The following is a 21405-nucleotide window of genomic DNA, read 5'->3' on the forward strand; positions in this document are numbered from 1 at the left end:
TGGCATGAGGTCCATTTTTGTTTTCTAGTTGCTTTTCTCCCCTTTGCCTTTGGATTCTCCTTAATCTTTTCTGTCAAAACTATCTCATGTCCTCTTTTCACTCTTATATCATCCTTCTTGAGTATACCCATACATCCTCAATACTCCTCCAGAGATTCACTGGACTCCAGCTGCCTGTAGCTGACTCATGCCTCCTTTTATCCAGAGTTCCCTACACCCATAACGCTTTACTCTAATGGAAACACGCAGATCTTGAATCAATGCCTTATTTTAAAAGCCTTGTACTTGTCAGATGTCCCTTTGCCTATTCTAATCAACTTTTGCCTTGCCCCAGTTTAGAACTCATGGTCCTTTCTATAACTAGTTTAAATCTAATAGAACGATGGTCACCAGTCACAAGTGCACCCCCACTCACCTGTCAAACTTTGCCCTCTCCCAAGTTTGGCCTTCTATATGTTGCCTGAGGAAAGTTTTCTGCACACTTTCCTTAATAAATTCCACAACATCTAAGCCCTTAACACTATGGAAGTCCCAGTCTTGATAACCTGCAACTTCCTGCAATCTCCCTACATATCTGTCTCTCTGATTCTTGTTGACTATTAGGAGGCCTTTAGCATAATCTCAACAAGGCATCCTCTGCCTTCATATCTTTCAGCTCCACCCAAAAACCTCTCCGGTCAATCCCTCAGTAATCTCATCTTGGACTACAGCCATGGCCTTGCCCTTAATCATAGAGACACAGCACAAAAGCAAACCTATTTGCTCAATGAGTCTGAACTGACCATCAACCATCCAGTTACATTAATCCTACAGAAATTCAGTTTTTAAATTTTATGTTTTAACCCTACATTCTCATTGACTTCTCTGTTTCTATCATTCACCTCTACACCAGGGCAGTTTACATTGGTCAATTAATCAATTAACCTGTGGTCACAGGGAGAAGGTACAAACTCCACCCAAACAAAACCCGAGGTCAGGATTGAATTCAGGGCTCTGGTGCCATGAGGCAATGGTTCTACTCATTAAGCCCTTGTAGGGGTGTCGAAGATAAGTGATACAGGATTAAGATGAGAGTGAGGAGGTTCAGAAGGGGATATCATTCACTCAGATGATGGTTGTGGTCTAGAATGTGCTGTCTGAAGAGATGGTGAAGGTAGATACTCCCATAACATTTAAGGTGTAACTAGACAAATACTTCTTTTGCCGAGATCCTGAAGCTATAGACCTAGTGTCAGTTAGGTGGGTACAATAGACAGCATGGACATTGTGGCTGTAGGACCTGTGGACACTATGGAACTCAATATAACACCCAAAAACATTCCATTTCTTACTGCCTTTACCAACTACTTTAACTTGCTTGGAAATGGAATGTGAAGCTTAGTTAAGTAATATTGAGAGCTGTTTATGTTAAAGGCTTCATGAACAAGGACAAAATGAAGGTACTTATGCAGATCTTGGATATATCAAGAGTGTATCTCATGACATAGTTGACTTCGAGAATAGCCAGGTTTTAATTCAAAATCCGATTTAATTTGTTTTAATTCTATCTGTATATTGCATCTTAGAATCTATAATACCCTGCAAAATAAAGAGTATATTTTGAAATGAATTACAAATTCATTCTATGTACTAAGGATTGATCTAATGCAGTCAACTGCAATGGAATTTGTAACATACTCTATGTTCCTAATGTAGCATTGTATCCATGCTGCAATCCACATCTGACACTCAGCTTCCTTGACTTGAAAAGAACTAATTTTGGGAAGCATGGGGTAGTATGCTTATAGTAGGAATATGTATACTATACCTTCCTTCTCAAAATACAATGTGGGATTGAGGATAAATTTTACCCTGACCGCATGACTCCATGTGTGTGGCTGAACTCAGTAGTCAGCAGTAGAATTATCTAGCAATTAGGGCAGGACTTTCAGATAAATAAGACGTTATCCTCATTGGTTCCTAAAAGACATCATTAGAACATCAAGTACGGCTGGACTGTTGTTTTCCAATACTTACCTGGTTCTTCACTGGCGTAACCATACCCTTTGACCTCCAGTCAACAGTTCTTGGCAATTCAAAACCATCTTCATTTTCATCATAATCGAACTCCTCATCTTCTTCCTCAGTTGAATTTTCAGCTTTGTTACTGAGGAAACCATTCATGAGTGCATTGAACTCTTCATTGGTCTAGAAAAACAATTGCAATGATACTGAAGTAATAGATCATGAAGAATATGGAGGAGGATAGGAAACCTCTTGGGGTTACAAAGCACCAATATTTAGTTTAGAATATCAGGAGAGATGAGAGCGTCAAGCACTCTTGTGCTCCTGCATACCATTTGACTGGAAGCCGGGTTGTCAGGCAAGAACAATCCAAAGTGTTTATAGCTACTTTGATCTAGAAGTTACCTACATCATCTTTTGGTGTTAAAACAACAATCATGGTTCCTCTAAAACAGTTTCCAAAAACAGATTTTTTTTAGCAGCTTTTCAATGTTCACTAACAAGCTCCTTCATGTTTCAGGAGCTGAGGGTACCCGGGGGTTAAGTTTCTTGTAATTGCGACATGTTTCTAGAATCAAGAAGTTTAATGGGCCATGCCACAATACAGCCACACTCAAAGAGCTACTGGGGAATATTGGTAAAGCATAAATGTGTGCTACAGTAATGGGTGAAGTGTCTGGCAAAGTCACCCAGGGAAGGTGGTGTGAGGTATGGAGAGTGGAACCAACCCAAGTTAATGAAGAAGTTTTTGTATGGGTAACAACTTCTTTCTACAAAGGGCATTCATGGCAGAATTTGCTAGGGAGGAGGCTGTAGGCATATGCGCCCTCTTCAAATGTCTGCACCACAGTCAAATGCCAGCTCCAGTTGTGAATGTTATTGCTGCATTATCAAAAAATACTTCTTATTTTCTCAGTGGAGCTAATCTTAAATTTGCAGTATCATAAAGGCATGATGTAGCTCACCTTAGAAAGAACAGCCTGTAGGAATCCTCTGAAAAAGTTTCTGAGAGGGTGACTCTTGTCTAGACATTGAGATTTTTAACTAGCAACCAAACAGGTGTTTATTCTTGCAGTAAAGTCTGGGTTTACTCTCAGAAACCCTGCCTCTGATCCCTCACAGGTTATCTCTGATGAAACACTTTGCTGCTCATTGCTGCTATGGAATTATCAAGAATAGCCCCAGTAGCAAAGTGGGGAACCTTTCATTTCTGGTATGACCTCAGGATTTATGCTTGGAAGGGGTATTGAACCAGAGTTGAAGGTTTCCAAATCACTGCCATTTGCTGAGGACACTCCTGCCCTTAGTGATCCTTCCCAGGCACATTCCTGCAAAAACTACCTCCTCGTTCTTTTCCCTCTTTTACTTGTTTCTGATATCGTGGGAAGGGTATAATTTCTGTTTCAGCAACATACCTCCTTCATTTCTGGCCACTTAATTTCAGGGATCACCCTGCTAAAATAGCCTGGGTGTGTGGATGGGGTGATTGGGAGCCTGGGCTAGCGAGGTTTGTTCTTGCAGTCTGTCTATGGCTGAAAGAAAGATGTGTATATCCTTTTAAATAATACTCAGTTTGAGCCTATGGTATTATTAAAAACACTTTTGTTCTGTGAGGGAAAGGGACAGTTATGGCTCCAAACAAAGCAGATAAAGATTCTACCAGAAATGTGTCCTGGGCACGACAGTTATTGACCTGAATTACGTGTGCTGGACTCTAGGGAAAGTGTTTTAGTACATCATAATTGGAAATCTATCTGTATTAATGATTGGTATGAACTCAACTGGCAAATGACTTATAGTAATTTTTTAAATTAAAGCTTTGTTTTGTAAACATTGTAAACCATCTTTCTTCAGAATCTGATACATGTTTAAATTGAAAAAAACAAAAAGGCCATTTCACTCTACTCAGAATTGGAGCCATTATTATTCATGCATCTAATTTAATGTGAAACCGCTTTCTATTGTGATTGTAGAAGCCATCTTGCATTGTGAATAGAACCCCACAGAACACTTACTTACACCAGGAAGGGAAATGGGTAAAAGTTGCCACTCCAAGATGCTAAAGTACTTGCACCAAAACTGAGCGCCATGGAGCAGGAGGATCTCAGCCCTCATTAGCACCATGTCCATCAATTGATGTCAGCTGGACCTCAGTTGAGGTCCATGTATATTTTCTCTCACTGCTTTTGAACCTAGAGAAGAAATTCAGGCAGCATTCATACTTCTGAACCTAATTCAATGCACTGGAACAAAACATTGCACAGGGATCAGAACCAAATAGTGAAAATGTGGGACGAACTGAGACAGTAGTCATATCTATGGCCACCCTACGGAAGGTTATGCACTGAGGCAGAGGGGCTTCAGGATTGGGATTGTTATTCTAGAGGGCAAACGTTGACATTTTCTAGTATCTACAGAATCTCTTGACATTTTGAACTAAGTTCCAATATTTCTCATTTTGACTTTATTTCATTCTCACAGTCAACTTTGCTTCTCACCAATTTTCCAACAACTGACTTATAACAACAACTGGGATCTCTTCTGGGGAAGGTGGGACTTGTACAGATTGGATGGGTTGCACCTGAACTCGAGGGGGAGCAATATCCTTGCAGGTAGGTTTCCTAGCATGGTTCGAGAGGGTTTAAGCTAATTTGCGAGGGGGATGGGGCCCAGAGCGATAGAGCAGTGAAAGAAGTGCATGGAGTAAAGCCAGATCTAACATACAGAGAGGCTTTGAGGAAAGAGAAGCAGAATAAACGGTGTAAAGACAGTAGGGTAGAAGGGCTGAAGTGTGTGTACCTCAATGCAAGAAGCATCAGGAATAAAGGTGATGAACTGAGAGCTTGGATACATACATGGAATTATGATGTAGTGGTCATTACAGAGACTTGGCTGGCACCAGGGCAGGAATGGATTCTCAATATTCCTGGAATTCAGTGCTTTAAAAGGGATAGAGAGGGCGGAAAAAGGGGAGGAGGGGTGGCATTACTGGTCAGGGATACCATGACAGCTACAGAAAGGGTGGGTAATGTAGCAGGATCCTCTTTTGAGTCAGTATGGGTGGAAGTCAGGAACAGGAAGGGAGCAGTTACTCTACTGGGGGTATTCTATAGGCCCCCTGGTAGCAACAGAGATATGGAGGAGCAGATTGGGAGGCAGATTTTGGAAAGGTGCAAAAATAACAGAGTTGTTATCATGGGTGACTTTAACTTCCCTAATATTGATTAGCACCTGATTAGTTCCAAGGGTTTAGACGGGGCAGAGTTTGTTAAGTGTGTCCAGGACGGATTCCTGTCACAGTATGTTGACAGGCCGACTAGGGGGAATGCCATACTAGATCTAGTATTACGTAACGAACCGGGTCAGGTCACAGACCTCTCAGTGGGTGAGCATCTGGGGGACAGTGACCACTGCTCCCTGGCATTCAGTATTATCATGGAAAAGGATAGAATCAGAGAGGACAGGAAAATTTTTAATTGGGGAAGGGCAAATTATGAGGCTATAAGGCTAAAACTTGCGGGTGTGAATTGGGATGATGTTTTTGCAGGGAAATGTACTATGGACATGTGGTCAATGTTTAGAGATCTCTTGCAGGATGTTAGGGATAAATTTGTCCCGGAGAGAAAGATAAAAAATGGTAGGGTGAAGGAACCATGGGTGACAAGTTAGGTGGAAAATCTAGTCAGGTGGAAGAAGGCAGAATACATGAGGTTTAAGAAGCAAGGATCAGATGGGTCTATTGAGGAATATAGGGAAGCAAGAAAGGAGCTTAAGAAGGGGCTAAGAAGAGCAAGAAGGGGGCATGAGAAGGCCTTGGCGAGTAGGGTAAAGGAAAACCCCAAGGCATTCTTCAGTTATGTGAAGAAAAAAAGGATGACAGGAGTGAAGGTAGGACCGATTAGAGATAAAGGTGGAAAGATGTACCTGGAGGCTGTGGAAGTGAGCAAGGTCCTCAATGAATACCTCTCTTCAGTATTCACCAATGAGCGGGAACTTGATGATGGTGAGGACAATATGAGTGAGGTTGATATTCTGGAGCATGTTGATATTAAGGGAGAGGAGGTGTTGGAGTTGTTAAAATACATTAGGACGGATAAGTCCCTGGGACCTGGTGGAATATTCCCCAGGCTGCTCCACCAGGCAAGGGAAGAGATGGCTGAGCCTCTGGCTAGGATCTTTATGTCCTCGTTGTCCACGGGAATGGTACCGGAGGAGTGGAGGGAGGCGAATATTGTCCCCTTGTTCAAAAAAGGTAGTAGGGATACTCCGGGTAATTATAGACCAGTGAGCCTTATGTCTGTGGTGGGAAAACTGTTGGAAAAGATTCTTAGAGATAGGATCTATGGGCATTTAGAGAATCATGGTCTGATTAGGGACAGTCAGCATGGCTTTGTGAAGGGCAGATTGTGTCTAACAAGCCTGATAGAGTTCTTTGAGGAGGTGACCAGGCATATAGATGAGGGTAGTGCAGTGGATGTGATCTATATGGATTTTATTAAGGCATTTGACAAGGTTCCACACGGTAGGCTTATTCAGAAAGGCAGAAGGCATGGGATCCAGGGAAGTTTGGCCAGGTGTAATTCAGAATTGGCTTGCCTGCAGAAGGCAGAGGGTCGTGGTGGAGGGAGTACATTCGGATTGGAGGGTTGTGACTAGTGGTGTCCCACAAGGATCTGTTCTGGGACCTCTACTTTTCGTGATTTTTATTAATGACCTGGATGTGGGGGTAGAAGGGTGGGTTGACAAGTTTGCAGACAATACAAAGGTTAGTGGTGTTGTAGATAGTGTAGAGGATTGTCGAAGATTGCAGAGAGACATTGATAGGATGCAGAAGTGGGCTGAGAAGTGGCAGATGGAGTTCAACCCGGAGAAGTGTGAGGTGGTACACTTTGGAAGAACAAACTCCAAGGCAGAGTACAAAGTAAATGGCAGAATACTTGGTAGTGTGGAGGAGCAGAAGGATCCGGGGGTACATGTCTACAGATCCCTGAAAGTTGCCTCACAGGTGGATAGGGTAGTTAAGAAAGCTTATGGTGTGTTAGCTTTCATAAGTCGAGGGATAGAGTTTAAGAGTCGCGAGGTAATGATGCAGCTCTGTAAAACTCTGGTTAGGCCACACCTGGAGCACTGTGTCCAGTTCTGGTTGCCTCACTATAGGAAGGATGTGGAAGCATTGGAAAGGGTACACCAGGACGCTGCCTGGTTTAGAAAGTATGCATTATGATCAGAGATTAAGGGAGCTAGGGCTTTACTCTTTGGAGAGAAGGAGGATGAGAGGAGACATGATAGAGGTGTACAAGATAATAAGAGGAATAGACAGAGTGGACAGCCAGCACGTCTTCCCCAGGGCACCACTGCTCAATACAAGAGGACATGGCTTTAAGGTAAGGGGTGGGAAGTTCAAGGGGGATATTAGAGGAAGGTTTTTTACTCAGAGAGTGGTTGGTGTGTGGAATGCACTGCCTGAGTCAGTGGTGGAGGCAGATACACTCGTGAAGTTTAAGAGACTACTGGACAGGTATATGGAGGAATTTAAGGTGGGGGCTTATATGGGAGGCAGGGTTTGAGGGTCGGCACAACATTGTGGGCCGAAGGACCTGTACTGTGCTGTACTATTCTATGTTCTATGGTCTATGTAATAATTATCATTATTGAACCAGTGAAGGGGTGAGGATCAGGGAGGCATGTAGCACAACCTGTATACGGTTATTATTTCCTTAGTGCTTCTTGTTCTGGTGCAGCTGTGACCATCGTGTTCCTTTACTTCACAGCAGCAAATACAAAGGTGACACAAGCCTCTCGGCTGCAGCTCGCCATGATGATGGCTGCAGAGGTGAGCAGAAATAACAAAACATGATGTTAAAGGGTCAGACGAAAGAGACAGACATTGTCAAGGGAGATTGGACTTTGTTATGTGATATCAGTGAATGTAAACAGTTCATTCACTAAAAGCACCTCAATACCTAGCACTTGATAGACAAATATTTTAGAAATTGTACACACCAGATCTCCAAATTGGTTCATTGCCACAGTAAATGTGTGCTTCCCCATTGCGTACTCTCGATTGTGCTGTTCAATGTAACTCATGGCACTTTCCCAAATTATTCTCCTGTTGATCTCCTCATCCTGAAAAAGACATCATGACATCACTCTGTAGCACCTTTCCATACTATCATTCTACAAATTTTTCAAAGGCTGCATGCAAAATCTGAATTAGTGCTTTCCAGCAATGTTTAAATTGCCCCTAGTATGTCTGAGACAAGGGCCTCATTCCACATGCAGGGACAACATTGTTCATTGACTTATCATTTCACCATGTCGGTCCATTTTGCAAATGACCAGTGTCATCTGAAATTAGTCTTCATCTTAAAGGGGCGGTACATGGTGGCTGTGGTAGGATGCAATTGAGGCTGATTCAGAACACTTTCAAGAATGGCAGAACCTGGGAAAGGGTAGTTTGAAGTGTTATCTAACATTGGTGAATTGGCCCAGGAGGAGGTACCTGACATCAGACTCACACACGCATGAAATACTGCAAAGCTGCAAACAATTCAACAGTGTTTAATGTGCAACCACAGGCATTGAATACATGCCTGATTGACATATCCTGTGCAACTCATTGCAGCACATCTATACTTCTCTTTCACAAACAAACTCCATCAATCGTACATCACCTACCTAACATTCATTTGCTCACTGTTAGAATACAGACAGTGCTCCTGTAACCTTCAAATGCAAATTTCCCTTCTCTTACAGGGGGCAGACAACCAGAGTCACCTGAAGCTACCTGAAGGGTGTTAGATGAGATAGCATCATATTACTTCAATGGAGAAGACAGAGCACATCATCAATGGCCATTGTGGTGCTTATAGTAGTGAGATGGAAACACAAGGGTATACCATGACCTTCTGTGCCCTCATCCTACAAGTTGATTTGCAAGCAGCGCATGTTGTAGCTAACCACTTCTCACCATCTACCAAACCATCCTCCGTTATTCAGCCTCTTCCTTTCAACAATGGAACTTGGCCAAGGAATCAGAGAAGACAGACAGTGAATTCACATAGTCGCTTTATAACTTTTGAAACCACAGGCTCAGGTACTGATGCTGCACATAGCCTGGCAAACAGATCCAAAATGGTATTAGCAGACATGAAAGATGTCCTGTGTTTCATTTCTTTGTTTCTCAGGATGCGGTAACTACTAGCAAGGGAAGTGTTTGTTGCCGCTGAGAAGCTGTGGGTGAGCTGCCTTCCTGAACCATTGTGTGAAGATGCTTCTCAGCACTACTTACAGGGTGTTCTGTGATTTTGGCCCCGTTGTGATGAAGGACTGGAAACATTTGCAAGTAAGCAGAGTGTGTCAGCTGCGGGGTGGGGGGCGGGGGGGGGTGCGTGGGGTGGAACTGGCAGTGCTGGTGTTCCCATGCATTTCCTTTCTTTCATCTTTATGATGGTGTGGGGGGGGGGGTCAGGGATTTGGTAAGTGCTTGTTAGAGTAGTTGAAGTAGTAAATGCTGTCCCTATTTTTAGATCCCACACAGTGTAGCCACTGTGTACTGTATTAGAGGGAACAAATATGGAGTGTAGTCAGTGTAATCCCCATCAGATAGGTTGCTCTATCCTAGACATTGTCAGCTTGAATGTTGGAACTGTACTATTGGAGCTGTATTCATCCAGACACATTCTTGACTGCTGCCTTGTACAAACGTAGATGGAGAAAGGTCTCGATGTGTCTGCCCAAGAAGAATTGCAGAACCCCAGCCCTGACATGTTCTTGTGATTTTGGTATTTATGTGACTGGAGCTGTTGAGTTTCTGGTTAGTGGTGACTACTAGGAAGTTGACAGTGGTGAACTCACCAATGGCAGAATCAGAAAATCTCTGATATGTACAGCACAGAAATGGGGCATTTTAGACCAGGTGGTTACTTTGCTCATCTGCACTAATCCCACTGGCTCACATTAACCCATTTCTCTCCATTCCTTTCCCGTCTGATCCTATTGGCTCACATTAACCCATTTCTTTCCACTCATTCCTTATCTAACTAATCTCATTGGCTCATGTTAACCTATTTCTCTTCACTCCTTTCCTGACTAATCCCATTGGCTCACATTAACCCATTTCTCTCCTTTCCTTTCCCATCTGATCCTATTGGCTCACATTAACCCATTTCTCTCCGCTCATTTCCTATCTAACTAATCCCATTGGCTCACATTCTAAGTACCTTTACAAATGCTTTCACTAGCTTTTCTGATAGTCATTCCAGATTTTCACTACTCTTTGTGTAAATTTTCCTAAGGTCCCTGCCATTTAGTCATAGCATTCTTGCTAACACAACCATATGAATTGTTTGGTACCCAAAGACGTGGCTTCAATTGCAGCACAAGCAAGAGTTACCCAATATCCAAGTTCAGACTACTGTCAATGTGTTCTTGATTTTGTGTTGGAAAGGACTTTGACAACTCCAGGAATTAGTTCTTCATCTGTCCTTTACCTGAGGTACCACCCAAGAGTTATGAGACGGCATTCATGATTGCATCAATGGCATCCATCCCTCCCTCACCAAGAAACACTTACTCTCACAACACCTGAGCACCAGCATAACCTCCTCCTTTCACTACGCCTTTCCCCAAACACAACCATTTGCAGCACCTCCTTTACCCAACCACTTCTTCCTCCTGTCATCCCAAAACCCTATTCTTAACCTGCATACTGCTATCACAGTTGGCGATTCTTGGTTAACTCCACATTATGTTCTAACATGTTCTGTGACCCCTGCCTCCTTTAATCATGTAAAAATATGTAGGGGACAAGCATCAACATCCATTAATTAAGTGGGATTTATTTGATTCATCAGTGTGGTAGAAGTGCTGGTTTTGACAGCGTAGCAGGGTAACACCGTGGTAATCAATGGGGAAGTAGAATATTAGGCCAGTGGCAATCAGGAAACAAGGGCAGGTCAGTTTAATGAGATGGTCACTGATGAAATAGTGAGAATGAAACTACTTTGGTTGTCTTTCCTCCTCCTGGCCTACACTGTCATAGTAGCTTAGACCGAGAACAAATTCTGTTTTACCTCTCTGTATTGTTTGTTGTGCTGTACTTTCCATTTCTCCCATTCTTCATCCAGTTCTGTGTTGAATGTGTAGTCTGAGGCTGCAGTCAGAGTAAACCCTACCACAAAGCCCAGGAGCAAAGTAAACATTATGGACAACCTAGAGAAATAATAGAAATTATGTCAGACTTTGAGCAGGTCATTTCCAATTATCCATAGATTCATCGAATAATAAAGCACAGAAACTGACCCTTTAGCCCAATCCATCCATGCCAACTAAGATCCCTATCTAAGCTAATCCATTTGCCTGCAGTTGGCTCATGTTTTAAACCATTCCTATCAATGTACCTGTTGTAATTGCACCTGCCTCTACCACCTTCTCTGTAGGCTCGTTCATATATCTGTCACCCTCTATGTGAAAAACTTGCCCTGTAGATCTTCCCCTTTTCACCTTAAGCCTATGCCTTCTAGCTCTAGGCTTCCCTTTCTTGGGACAATGCCTGTCTGTGCACAGTCTTTTTAACTGCTATTAGGCAATCCCTTAGCATTATTCAATCCAGGGAAAAGAGTCCCAGACTATTGAATCTCTCCTCTTCTCACAAGCCCTCCAGATCAGGCAACCTTCATGTGGATCTTTTCCACACCCTTTATAGCTCAGTCACAGCCCTCCTATAGCATGGTGACCAGAATTGCACTTGGGTCAAGTGCAAAATAACCAACATATTGTACAAGTGTAACATGATGTCGGAAATCCTGTAATCAGTGACACAGTCGATGAAGGCTAGTTTGTCTATCTATATAGCCAATTTCAAAGGACTCTTGTAATTGTGTTCCTGGGTCCCTCAGCTCTACACAAGTCCCCAGTACCCTGCTTTTCACTGTGTATGTCCTAGCCTAACTTACCTACAAATATGCATCAACTCCCAATTGTCAGAGTTAAATTGCATCTGCCGTCCCTTTGCCCATATTCCCGGTTATTCAATATACTGTTGTAACTTCAGACATTCACTGAAAACCAGACACTGTTTTGGAGGTTACCTGAAATTTTGTTAATCATATCTCCTTCATTCTCGTGCAGATCATTTATGAAAATGACTCACAATGATCCCTGCGGCAAAACACAGTCCCCCCATCAGGAAAATTACGAGAATAGTTGTTTTGTATAGGCAACTCTAAAATTGAGAGCTATGTCCTGATATCATACCGCGACAATCCCTCTCACATTTTCATATTTTAGCCCCATTTAATAGGAAAATACAATACTCACGTGGTTTCTGATTAGTGGAGTCTCAAGAGACTGGAATGCAGGGAATTGGAGCAAAAAAAAAACTGTGGGAGAAGGCAGGACAAAAGAAGAACTTACGTGGATTTATATGTTCCTTCTAAGTCATGCGCAATCCTGATTTGTCTGCAATGATCATTCTGAGCTCAAGGCTGCAAGCTATTTCAATATCCTTTCCAATTCCAACACCAACCCGCCTGTCCTCAATCTTCTCCATTAACTCAGCCTGCAGGAGCAGTGCCTCGTGGCCTGCCTGGGTAGTCTATAACACAACAGTCTGGACATAGAATTCTCCAATTTCAGGTGGCATGCACCCCTTCTATTCCTTTCCCTCACCTCCTGATTCACCCAGGTGCTCTTGCACACTCCCTTCTTTCCAACCACCCCCCTCACCCTCACTTCCTCCAGTTTCTTTCCCTTACGTGACCTGCCTTACCAGCCATCACTCACATTCTGGATCTACTGGGTCCTCCTCCTAATCCTCCCCCCCCCCCACTGTGCCCCTTTTGGTTCCATTCAACACCTTTCCCAATCAGATTTCATAATCTGCGGCCCTTTGTTATCTCCACAATCACCTCTCGGCCTCGGACATTACCTTTACCCCTCTCTCCCCCCACCCAGGGTCATTTGCCCATTAACAACTCCTCACCTGGATCCATTTATTGCTTGCTAATTTCTGCCTCACATCTTTATACCATTTACACTCTGAGTTTCGTTGCAGGGTCTCAACTATCCCCTTACTCCACAGATGCTGCCTGACCAGTTGAGTTCCTCCACCAGCTTGCATTTTTATTTCCTTTAGTTCTATCAATATCTACTTGTCCTTTAGATCTCGTTAATTCTTTCAAAATAAGATCAATTACCTGAAATAATAAGTTGGCCCTCAACCTGCTGGCATTGTTGGAAGGACAAACCAAGGTAGAACATACAGGGTTAATGGTAAGGCACTGAGGAGTGCAGTAGAACAGAGGGATCTGGGAATACAGATACAAAATTCCCTAAAAGTGGCATCACAGGTAGATAGGGTCATAAAGAGAGCTTTTGGTACATTGGCCTTTATTAATCAAAGTATTGAGTATAAGAGCTGGAATGTTATGATGAGGTTGTATAAGGCATTGGTGAGGCCGAATCTGGACTATTGTGTTCAGTTTTGGTCACCAAATTACAGGAAGGATATAAATAAGGTTGAAAGAGTGCAGAGAACGTTTACAAGGATGTTGCCAGGACTTGAAAAATTCAGTTACAGAGAAAGGATGAATAGGTTAGGACTTTATTCCCTGGAGTGTAGAAGAATGAGGGGAGATTTGATAGAGGTATATAAAATTATGATGGGTATAGATAGAGTGAATGCAAGCAGGCTTTTTCCACTGAGGCAAGAGGAGAAAAAAACCAGAGGACAGGGGTTAAGGGTGAGGGGGGAAAAGTTTAAAGGGAACATTAGTGGGAGCTTCTTCACACAGAGAGTGGTGGGAGTATGGAATGAGCTGCCAGATGAGGTGGTAAATGCGGGTTCCTTTTTAACATTTAAGAATAAATTGGACAGATACATGGATGGGAGGTGTATGGAAGGATATGGTCCGTGTGCAGGTCAGTGGGACTAGGCAGAAAATGGTTCGGCACAGCCAAGAAGGGCCAAAAGGCCTGTTTCTGTGCTGTAGTTTCTATGGTTTCTATGGTATGTATCAATGAGAGGAGCCTAGGCAGTGCTTTGGAAGTGGGCATGAAATTAGAACTTTGGGAAAGGGAAATGATATGATTGGGACTAGCGTGTGGCCAGTTTCAAGTAGGGGATGTGTGATTAGTATTTCAGTGGAAGTTAGAGGAATAACTAGACTGCGGGCAGACTGTAGATTGTGATGTAATGTATTGGTGCCAGGATGTTGATGTACTTTGCTTACCTGGTGTCAACCAACCAATGCCTCTCTTCCCTAACTCTTCCCAGTCCTGTATTATGCCTGCCAGGATCTGGTGCCCAAGTTCTCCTCAGCAAATGTTACTACAACCAGAAATGTGACCATAAGGCATGACTGTCATAAACAAAAATCAGTTCATTTCTTTCTCCAAATAGTTATTCTTACTTGACCTTACCTAATTTGAATCCAGTCCCACTCCAAATGGAAGTGGACGAAGAGTGCATCTTAAAAGGCTCTACTATAGAAGAGTGTAAGAATTGTGCCCCATAAACACTGGATTAAACATCCACAGTGATATTTGCAGGGACTTGGAACAGAACACTTCCCCATTCAAGTGTTGCAAGATCAGAACACCAAACTCTGCAGAACAGAACTGTTTTTTTATCACTGTAAATAAATTATAATTATACTGTGCTGATTATTAATCATGCACTGATAGCTGTATAAATAATTATACACATTTACATATTGTACTCAGTGAAGTTAGTACTTGGAGCTGGCCATTCAGCTTTTTATAGCATTGTGGTCATTCTCTCCTGACCTTACCCAACCTCATTGTTCCTCTCTTAATTGCAAAAGTGTAAACACAGACCCAGCTCTGCGGTTAGACACTTTTGCTAAGCCAACAGTGATTCCAAAACTGCAAACCTTTGAAAAGGTCTAGAGAAGGAGGTGCATGGATGTATATGTTCTTTCTAAGTCATGGACCATCCTGACTGGAAATATATCGTTACTGGTCTACTCACCCTTAAGCTCTATCGTCAGCCACACCATGGGCGTACCTTTACCTGAAACACTGCAGAAATCCAAGAAGGTAGTTCACCACCAACTTCTCATGGGCAACAGGAGATGAGCAATGAATGCTGACCAACGTCCAACTAATAACATATGTAGATATGTACCGCAATGCCATGCATTTTTCTTTGCTGTTGTATATTAAATGACCTCTAATGCCTTTGGTGGAAGGAGAAATGTACTCTTTGTTTTGTAAATGTTTACGAATAGTACCAGTAATGGGTCTTTCTATCCTTGTGACTGCCCATCTCTGTCAATAAAAAGGCACCTAAAATAGAACTCAAACAGAACCTGAAATAAAGCAAATGGAACTAAAGGAAGCTATTCAAACTAGGAAGTGATATTCTACAATGAATGACACTTGGATCACCCCCTTTTACGATTTACAAATTTTGGGGACAATTTCAAAATCTAAAGCTGACACCAAATTGGTATTCAGAAAAGGAGAGTGGAAAAATGCAGAAAGAAATGAGTAATTTTTTTCTGTTAGGGTGTGCTGCTGGGGTAAGGATAGGATTTTTGCTTTGATAATTGAGCGGTTACAATTGACTAGAAGCTGCAACATGAGCTGGTAAGGGCCTTAACAAAAGCAAAACAAAGCAACAGGATTCATTTCCAAAAGAACAGGGTAAAAAGCATAGGCATTCTGAGGAACCTATTAAGATTACATAGGTAAACAACAGGAATTCTGCAGATGCTGGAAATTCAAGCAACACACATCAAAGTTGCTGGTGAACGCAGCAGGCCAGGCAGCATCTATAGGAAGAGGCGCAGTCGACGTTTCAGGACGAGACCCTTCGTCAGGACTTCGCCAAGATTGCATAGGTACCTGGATTGCACTGCTAAGTGAGGTGGTAGAGGCAGATATGATGGCAAATTAGACAGCACATTTCCACTATTAAGACAACACACGCAATGGATGAAGGAATATATATCATGTGCAAGCAAATGGGATTAGCTGAGATTGATGTCATGTTCGGCAGATGTGGTAGCCGAAGGGAATGTTCCCATGTTGTAATGTTCTATGTTTAAGAATTAAGCTGGCACGGTTCACTGCTGCAGTGAGCTGGGTTCAAACCTGACCTCAGATAATGTCTTTATGGAGCTTGCATGTGATTGCCTGTGTCCCAGTCCCTCCACACATTAAAGACAAGTGATTTGGAGGTTAATTGGTCACTGTACATTCAGGTGAATCATAGAATCTGAGAGGGGTGAATGGGAATGTGGGGAGAATAAAACAGGACAAGTGTAAATGGGTGCTCACTCGTTGGCTTAGATGCGGTGAATTGAAAGGCCTGTTTCTGTACTGTAGGTATGTATGATTCTAAAGACAAGGGGGATGTGATTCACACCCTGGTCATAGAGTTATACAATCACAGAGCAATAAGCACAGAAACAGGCCCTTTGGTTCAACTTGACTATGCTGACCAAAATGTTACCTGAGCCAGCTATTAGCATTTCACCCACATCCCTCTAACTTCTTTAAGCCCCTTTTAAATCCTCCCCCTCTCACCTTATATCTACAGCAAGTCCTTCACTTTTAGAGTTGCTAAATATCAAAGATCAAAATAAAATGCATTATCAGAGTACATATATGTCACCACATACAACCCTGAGATTCTTTTTCCTGTGGGCATACATAGCAAATCTATAGAACTGTAAACTGTAAACAGGATTAATGAAAGAGCAGGAGCATAGAAAACAACAAACTATGCAAATGCAAATATAAATAAGTATCAATAAATAATGAGAGCATGATAAGATAAAGAGTCCTTATAGTGAGATTATTGGTTGTGGGAACACCAGAAATAGAATGAATGTAGTTTTCCTTTTTTGTTCAGGAGACTTATGGTTGAGAGACAGTAACTGTCCTTGAAGCTGGTGGTGCGAGTCCTGAAGCTCTTGTGCCTATCTCATGGGGCCTGTCCTGGACCCATCATATAAATGTAATTGCAAAGAAAGCACATTGGGAACCCCAATGCCCTTGAGCAGAAAGTCCTACAAAAGGTAGTGGATTCAGCCCAGTACATCATGGGTAAAGCCCTCACAACCATTAAGCACATCTACGTGAAACATTGTCGTAGAAAAGCAGCATCCATCACTGCCCAGGCCATGCTCTTTTCTTGCTGCTGCCTTCAGGTAGAAGGTACCATGGGAGATAGCCTGTCACTATCCATCCAATCTATGTCCCTCATGATTTTATACATTTCTGTAAGGTCATCTGTCAGCCTTCTATGCTCCAGAGGAAAATGTCCCAGGTGATGGAACCTCTCCCTATAACTCAAGCACTCCAGCCTCAGTAACAACCTTGTGACATCCAGGTGACAGGTTACTGGGTATACACTCCACAAAACACTGTAACCAAGGAATTTGTTCCCTGTTCCATTCACCTTAGCATAAAATATGCACAGATTGGTTCCACCCCATCCAATCCTGTCCCCTGTTCCACTCAGTTTATGTGATGAATCAGACACGAGGCATGAATTAGCAAACTCACCTTGGTATGATAGTGCCCTTGAAGTCTCACTGAACATTGGGTGTATCCCAGTTAAATACATGTGCAGCATCCCAGGATCCGCCTTCAGTTCTTATGGCAACATCGCTGATTAGGAAACTTAGAGAAGTAATATCACACTTTTCATGACCTTCAGAGCAATACTTCAAAATCAAATTCCTCTTTTTCAAGGGTAAACATAGAAACTTAGAAACATAGAAAATAGGTGCAGGAGTAGGCCATTCGGCCCTTTGAGCCTGCACCGCCATTCAGTATGATCATGGCTGATCATCCAACTCAGAACCCTGTACCAGCCTTCTCTCCATACCCCCTGATCCCTTTAGCCACAAGGGCCATATCTAACTCCCTCTTAAATATAGCCAATGAACTGGCCTCAACTGTTTCCTGTTGCAGAGAATTCTACAGATTCACCACTCTTTGTGTGAAGAAGTTTTTCCTAATCTCGGTCCTAAAAGGCTTCCCCTTTATCCTCAAACTGTGACCCCTCGTTCTGGACTTCCCCAACATCGGGAACAATCTTCCTGCATCTAGCCTGTCCAATCCCTTTAGAATTTTATACGTTTCAATAAGATCCCCCCTCAATCTTCTAAATTCCAACGAGTATAAGCCTAGTTGATCCAGTCTTTCATCATATGAAAGTCCTGCCATCCCAGGAATCAATTTGGTGAACCTTCTTTGTACTCCCTCTATGGCAAGGATATCTTTCCTCAGATTAGGGGACCAAAACTGCACACAATACTGCAGGTGTGGTCTCACCAAGGCCTTGTACAACTGCAGTAGTACCTCCCTGCTCCTGTACTCGAATCCTCTTGCTATGAATGCCAGCATACCATTCATCTTTTTCACCGCTTGCTGTACCTGCATGCCCACTTTCAATGACTGGTGTATAATGACACCCAGGTCTCTTTGCCCTTTTCCTAATCGACCAGCATTCAGATAATATTCTGTTTTCCTGTTTTTGCCACCAAAGTGGATAACCTCACATTTGTCCACATTAAATTGCATCTGCCATGAATTTGCCCACTCACCTAACCTATCCAAGTCACCCTGCATCCTCTTAGCCTCCTCCTCACAGCTAACACTGCCGCCCTGCTTCGTACCATCCGCAAACTTGGAGATGCTGCATTTAATTCCCTTGTCTAAGTCATTAATATATATTGTAAACAAAAGAGTATGAGACATAATTTTTCCTATTAGTTCTTATTTTGAATTAAGGTTTTGTTTATCTGGATACTATAACTGGGCCTCTAACAGATGTCCTTGGATTAATGTTTCATCAGAGTCTTTGACATTCCATTCATTGGCCTTGCAGTGCTACTGATGTACCCCCAACCCCCCGTGTTGAAAAGGAGGTGGGTAAGAATAAAGGGTATTTCTTGCTCCACAGCATTGACTAGAATGATTATGAAGCATCTATTATCTTGTGAAAGATTGTCAGCACCTAGAATGAGAGACTTCTGAGGTATTTTTCACTTAGCCGTCTGCACTATTGAGGTGTTTTGAGAGGTCGGTATTGAAGCATATCAGCTGCTGTCAGAGTGGTGCTTGGATCTGCTCCAATGTACCTACCAAAGCTACAGGTCTACAGCAGATGCCATCTCATTGGCTCTTCTTTGGAACATCTGGACAGCAAAGATGTATACACCAGGATGCTCTTTATTGATTACAGCTCGGCATTTAACACCATCATCCCCTCTAAGCTAATCAGTAAACTACAAGACCCGGGCCTCAATACCTCCTTGTACAATTGGATCCTGGATTTCCTCACTTGTAGACCCCAGTCAGTTTGGATTGGGAAAAACATTTCTTCCATAATTTCCATCAGTACCACAGGGATGTGTGCTTATCCTTCTACTGTACTCGCTTTACACCTGTGACTGTGTGGCGAAGTACAGCACCAACTCCATATACAAGTTTACCATTGACACCACTGTTGTGGGCTGTATCAAAGGGGGTGATAAATCAGCACACAGGAGGAAGACTGAGAATTGGACTGAGTGGTGTAATAACAACCTCTCACACAATGTCAATAAGACCAAGGAACTGATGGTAAACTTTAGGAGGGGGAAACCAGAGGTCCTTGAGCCAGAAATCAGTGGATCAGTGGTGGAGAGGGTCAGTAACTTTAATTTCCTGTGTGCAACTATCTCAGAGGACCTGTCCTGGACACACCATATAAATGTAATTGCAAAGAAAGCACGGCAGTGTCTCTCCTTCCTTAGGAGTCTGTGGAGATTTGGTATGTCCTCAAAGATCTTGGTAAACCTTTATATATATGTGGTGAAAAGTGTACTGATTGTCTGCATTATGGCCTGGTATGGGAACACCAAACCCTTTGAGTAGAAACTCTTACAAAAGTTAATGGATTTGGCCCAGTACATCACAGGTAAAATCCTCCAAACCACTGAGCACATCTACATAAAACAACGATGGAAAAGTAGCATCCACCATCAAAGATCCTCACCACCCAGGCCATGCTCCTTTCTCGCTACTGTCATCAGGGAGAAGGTACAAGAACCTCAGGACTTCAACCATCAGGTCCTAGAACAGTTACTACTCCTCAACCATCAGGCTCTTGAACAAAAGGAGATAACCACACTCATTTAAAGACACCTTATTTCATGCTCATTATTCATTGCTATTTATTTATTGTCTGCATTTGCACAGTTTGTTTCCAGTTTAGAGTTCCTGATGTTTACAGTTTATAGATCCTGTTTACAGTTTCTGTTCTATAGATTTGCTAGGTATGCCCACAGAGAAAGGTTGTATGCAATCTGACAATAAATTATTTTTTGTCCAGTTTACTCAATCTCTCTTCAGCCATAACAGTGTGTTGACCTGGAGGGAAATCTGAGGATGCTGGGACTGTCATGAGCTCCCAGATCTTGATCTTTCTGGTGGTGGCTCTGAGCTGTCAGAGTAGCCTGGGTTACTAACTACAGTTTTATTAATGACACTGATGATGGAGAGAGAAAATGGATTGGACGGTGGAAGGAGTGCCAGTGAAATGGGTGGACCTCTGCTGGAAAGTGATTTAGTTGTGTATCTTGGCATGAATGGTACTAAACCTCTTATGTATTGCCGGAGTTCTGTGCTTCCAGGCATGTGGTAAATGTTCTATTACATTGCTCTCTGGTGCTTTGAAGTGGGCAGCACTTTAGAACTACTAACTGAGCCTCTGCCTCACAGCACTAGAGACCTGGGTTCATTTCTAACCAGCTGTGTGGAATTTGCATGTTATCCTTATGAGCACGTGGGTTTCTTCAGGTGATACAGTTTCCTCCCACATTCCAATGATGTCCAGCTTGGAAAGTTAATTTTTTTACTGAAAATTGACCCTGGCGTGTAGGTCAGTGCCAAATCTAAGAGGGGGGGGATGTGTGGGAAATGCAAGCGGATGGGATTAATCTAAATAGGAGGCCGCTGTGTGGCTTGAGTTGAAGAGTCCGTTTCAATGCTGTATCTCTTTGTGACTGTGACAGAAGCGATCGCCACTGGATACCCAGCCTCTGACTGGTTTTTGTGGTGACTGTCCATTCGAGTTTCTGGTTAACGTTAACTTCAAGGATGTTATTGGTGGAAGGTCTAGCAAAGATTCAAAGTAAGTTTATTATCGAAATGTGTACACAGAATACAACCCTGAGAGAAGCCCTCCCACAGGCAGCCACAAAACAAATAAACACCATGGAACCCCTCCAAAAAACCTCAAACACCCAATGCGTGGAAAAAGAGCACATTGTGCAAATGGCAAAAAGTGAGCGAACAATGCTTAGAATATCAAACATCAAACTAGGAGTCCAGGAGTATTTATTCAGTTTAGTTCAGTTCAGCGCTGCTCCAAAA

The 21405-nt window shown here is 42.7% G+C and overlaps 1 protein-coding gene across 1 annotated transcript in view; it reads right to left on the bottom strand.

The window, feature by feature from the left end:
• LOC134337159 (uncharacterized) overlaps window positions 1–17637 on the bottom strand; it is a 120435-nt gene extending 102798 nt beyond the window's left edge. Inside the window, exons 1-4 of the mRNA XM_063032002.1 lie at window positions 17545–17637; window positions 11079–11217; window positions 8008–8130; window positions 2017–2187 (exon numbers count right to left, since the gene is read on the bottom strand). Coding sequence (XP_062888072.1) covers window positions 2017–2187; window positions 8008–8130; window positions 11079–11207 — 423 coding nt within the window. The 5' untranslated portion in view covers window positions 11208–11217; window positions 17545–17637. The remainder of the gene's footprint in view (window positions 1–2016; window positions 2188–8007; window positions 8131–11078; window positions 11218–17544) is intronic.
• Window positions 17638–21405: the final 3768 nt, after the last annotated feature.

The sequence above is a fragment of the Mobula hypostoma genome, chromosome 24, assembly GCF_963921235.1.
Source record: "Mobula hypostoma chromosome 24, sMobHyp1.1, whole genome shotgun sequence".
Classification (NCBI taxonomy): Eukaryota; Metazoa; Chordata; class Chondrichthyes; order Myliobatiformes; family Myliobatidae; genus Mobula; species Mobula hypostoma.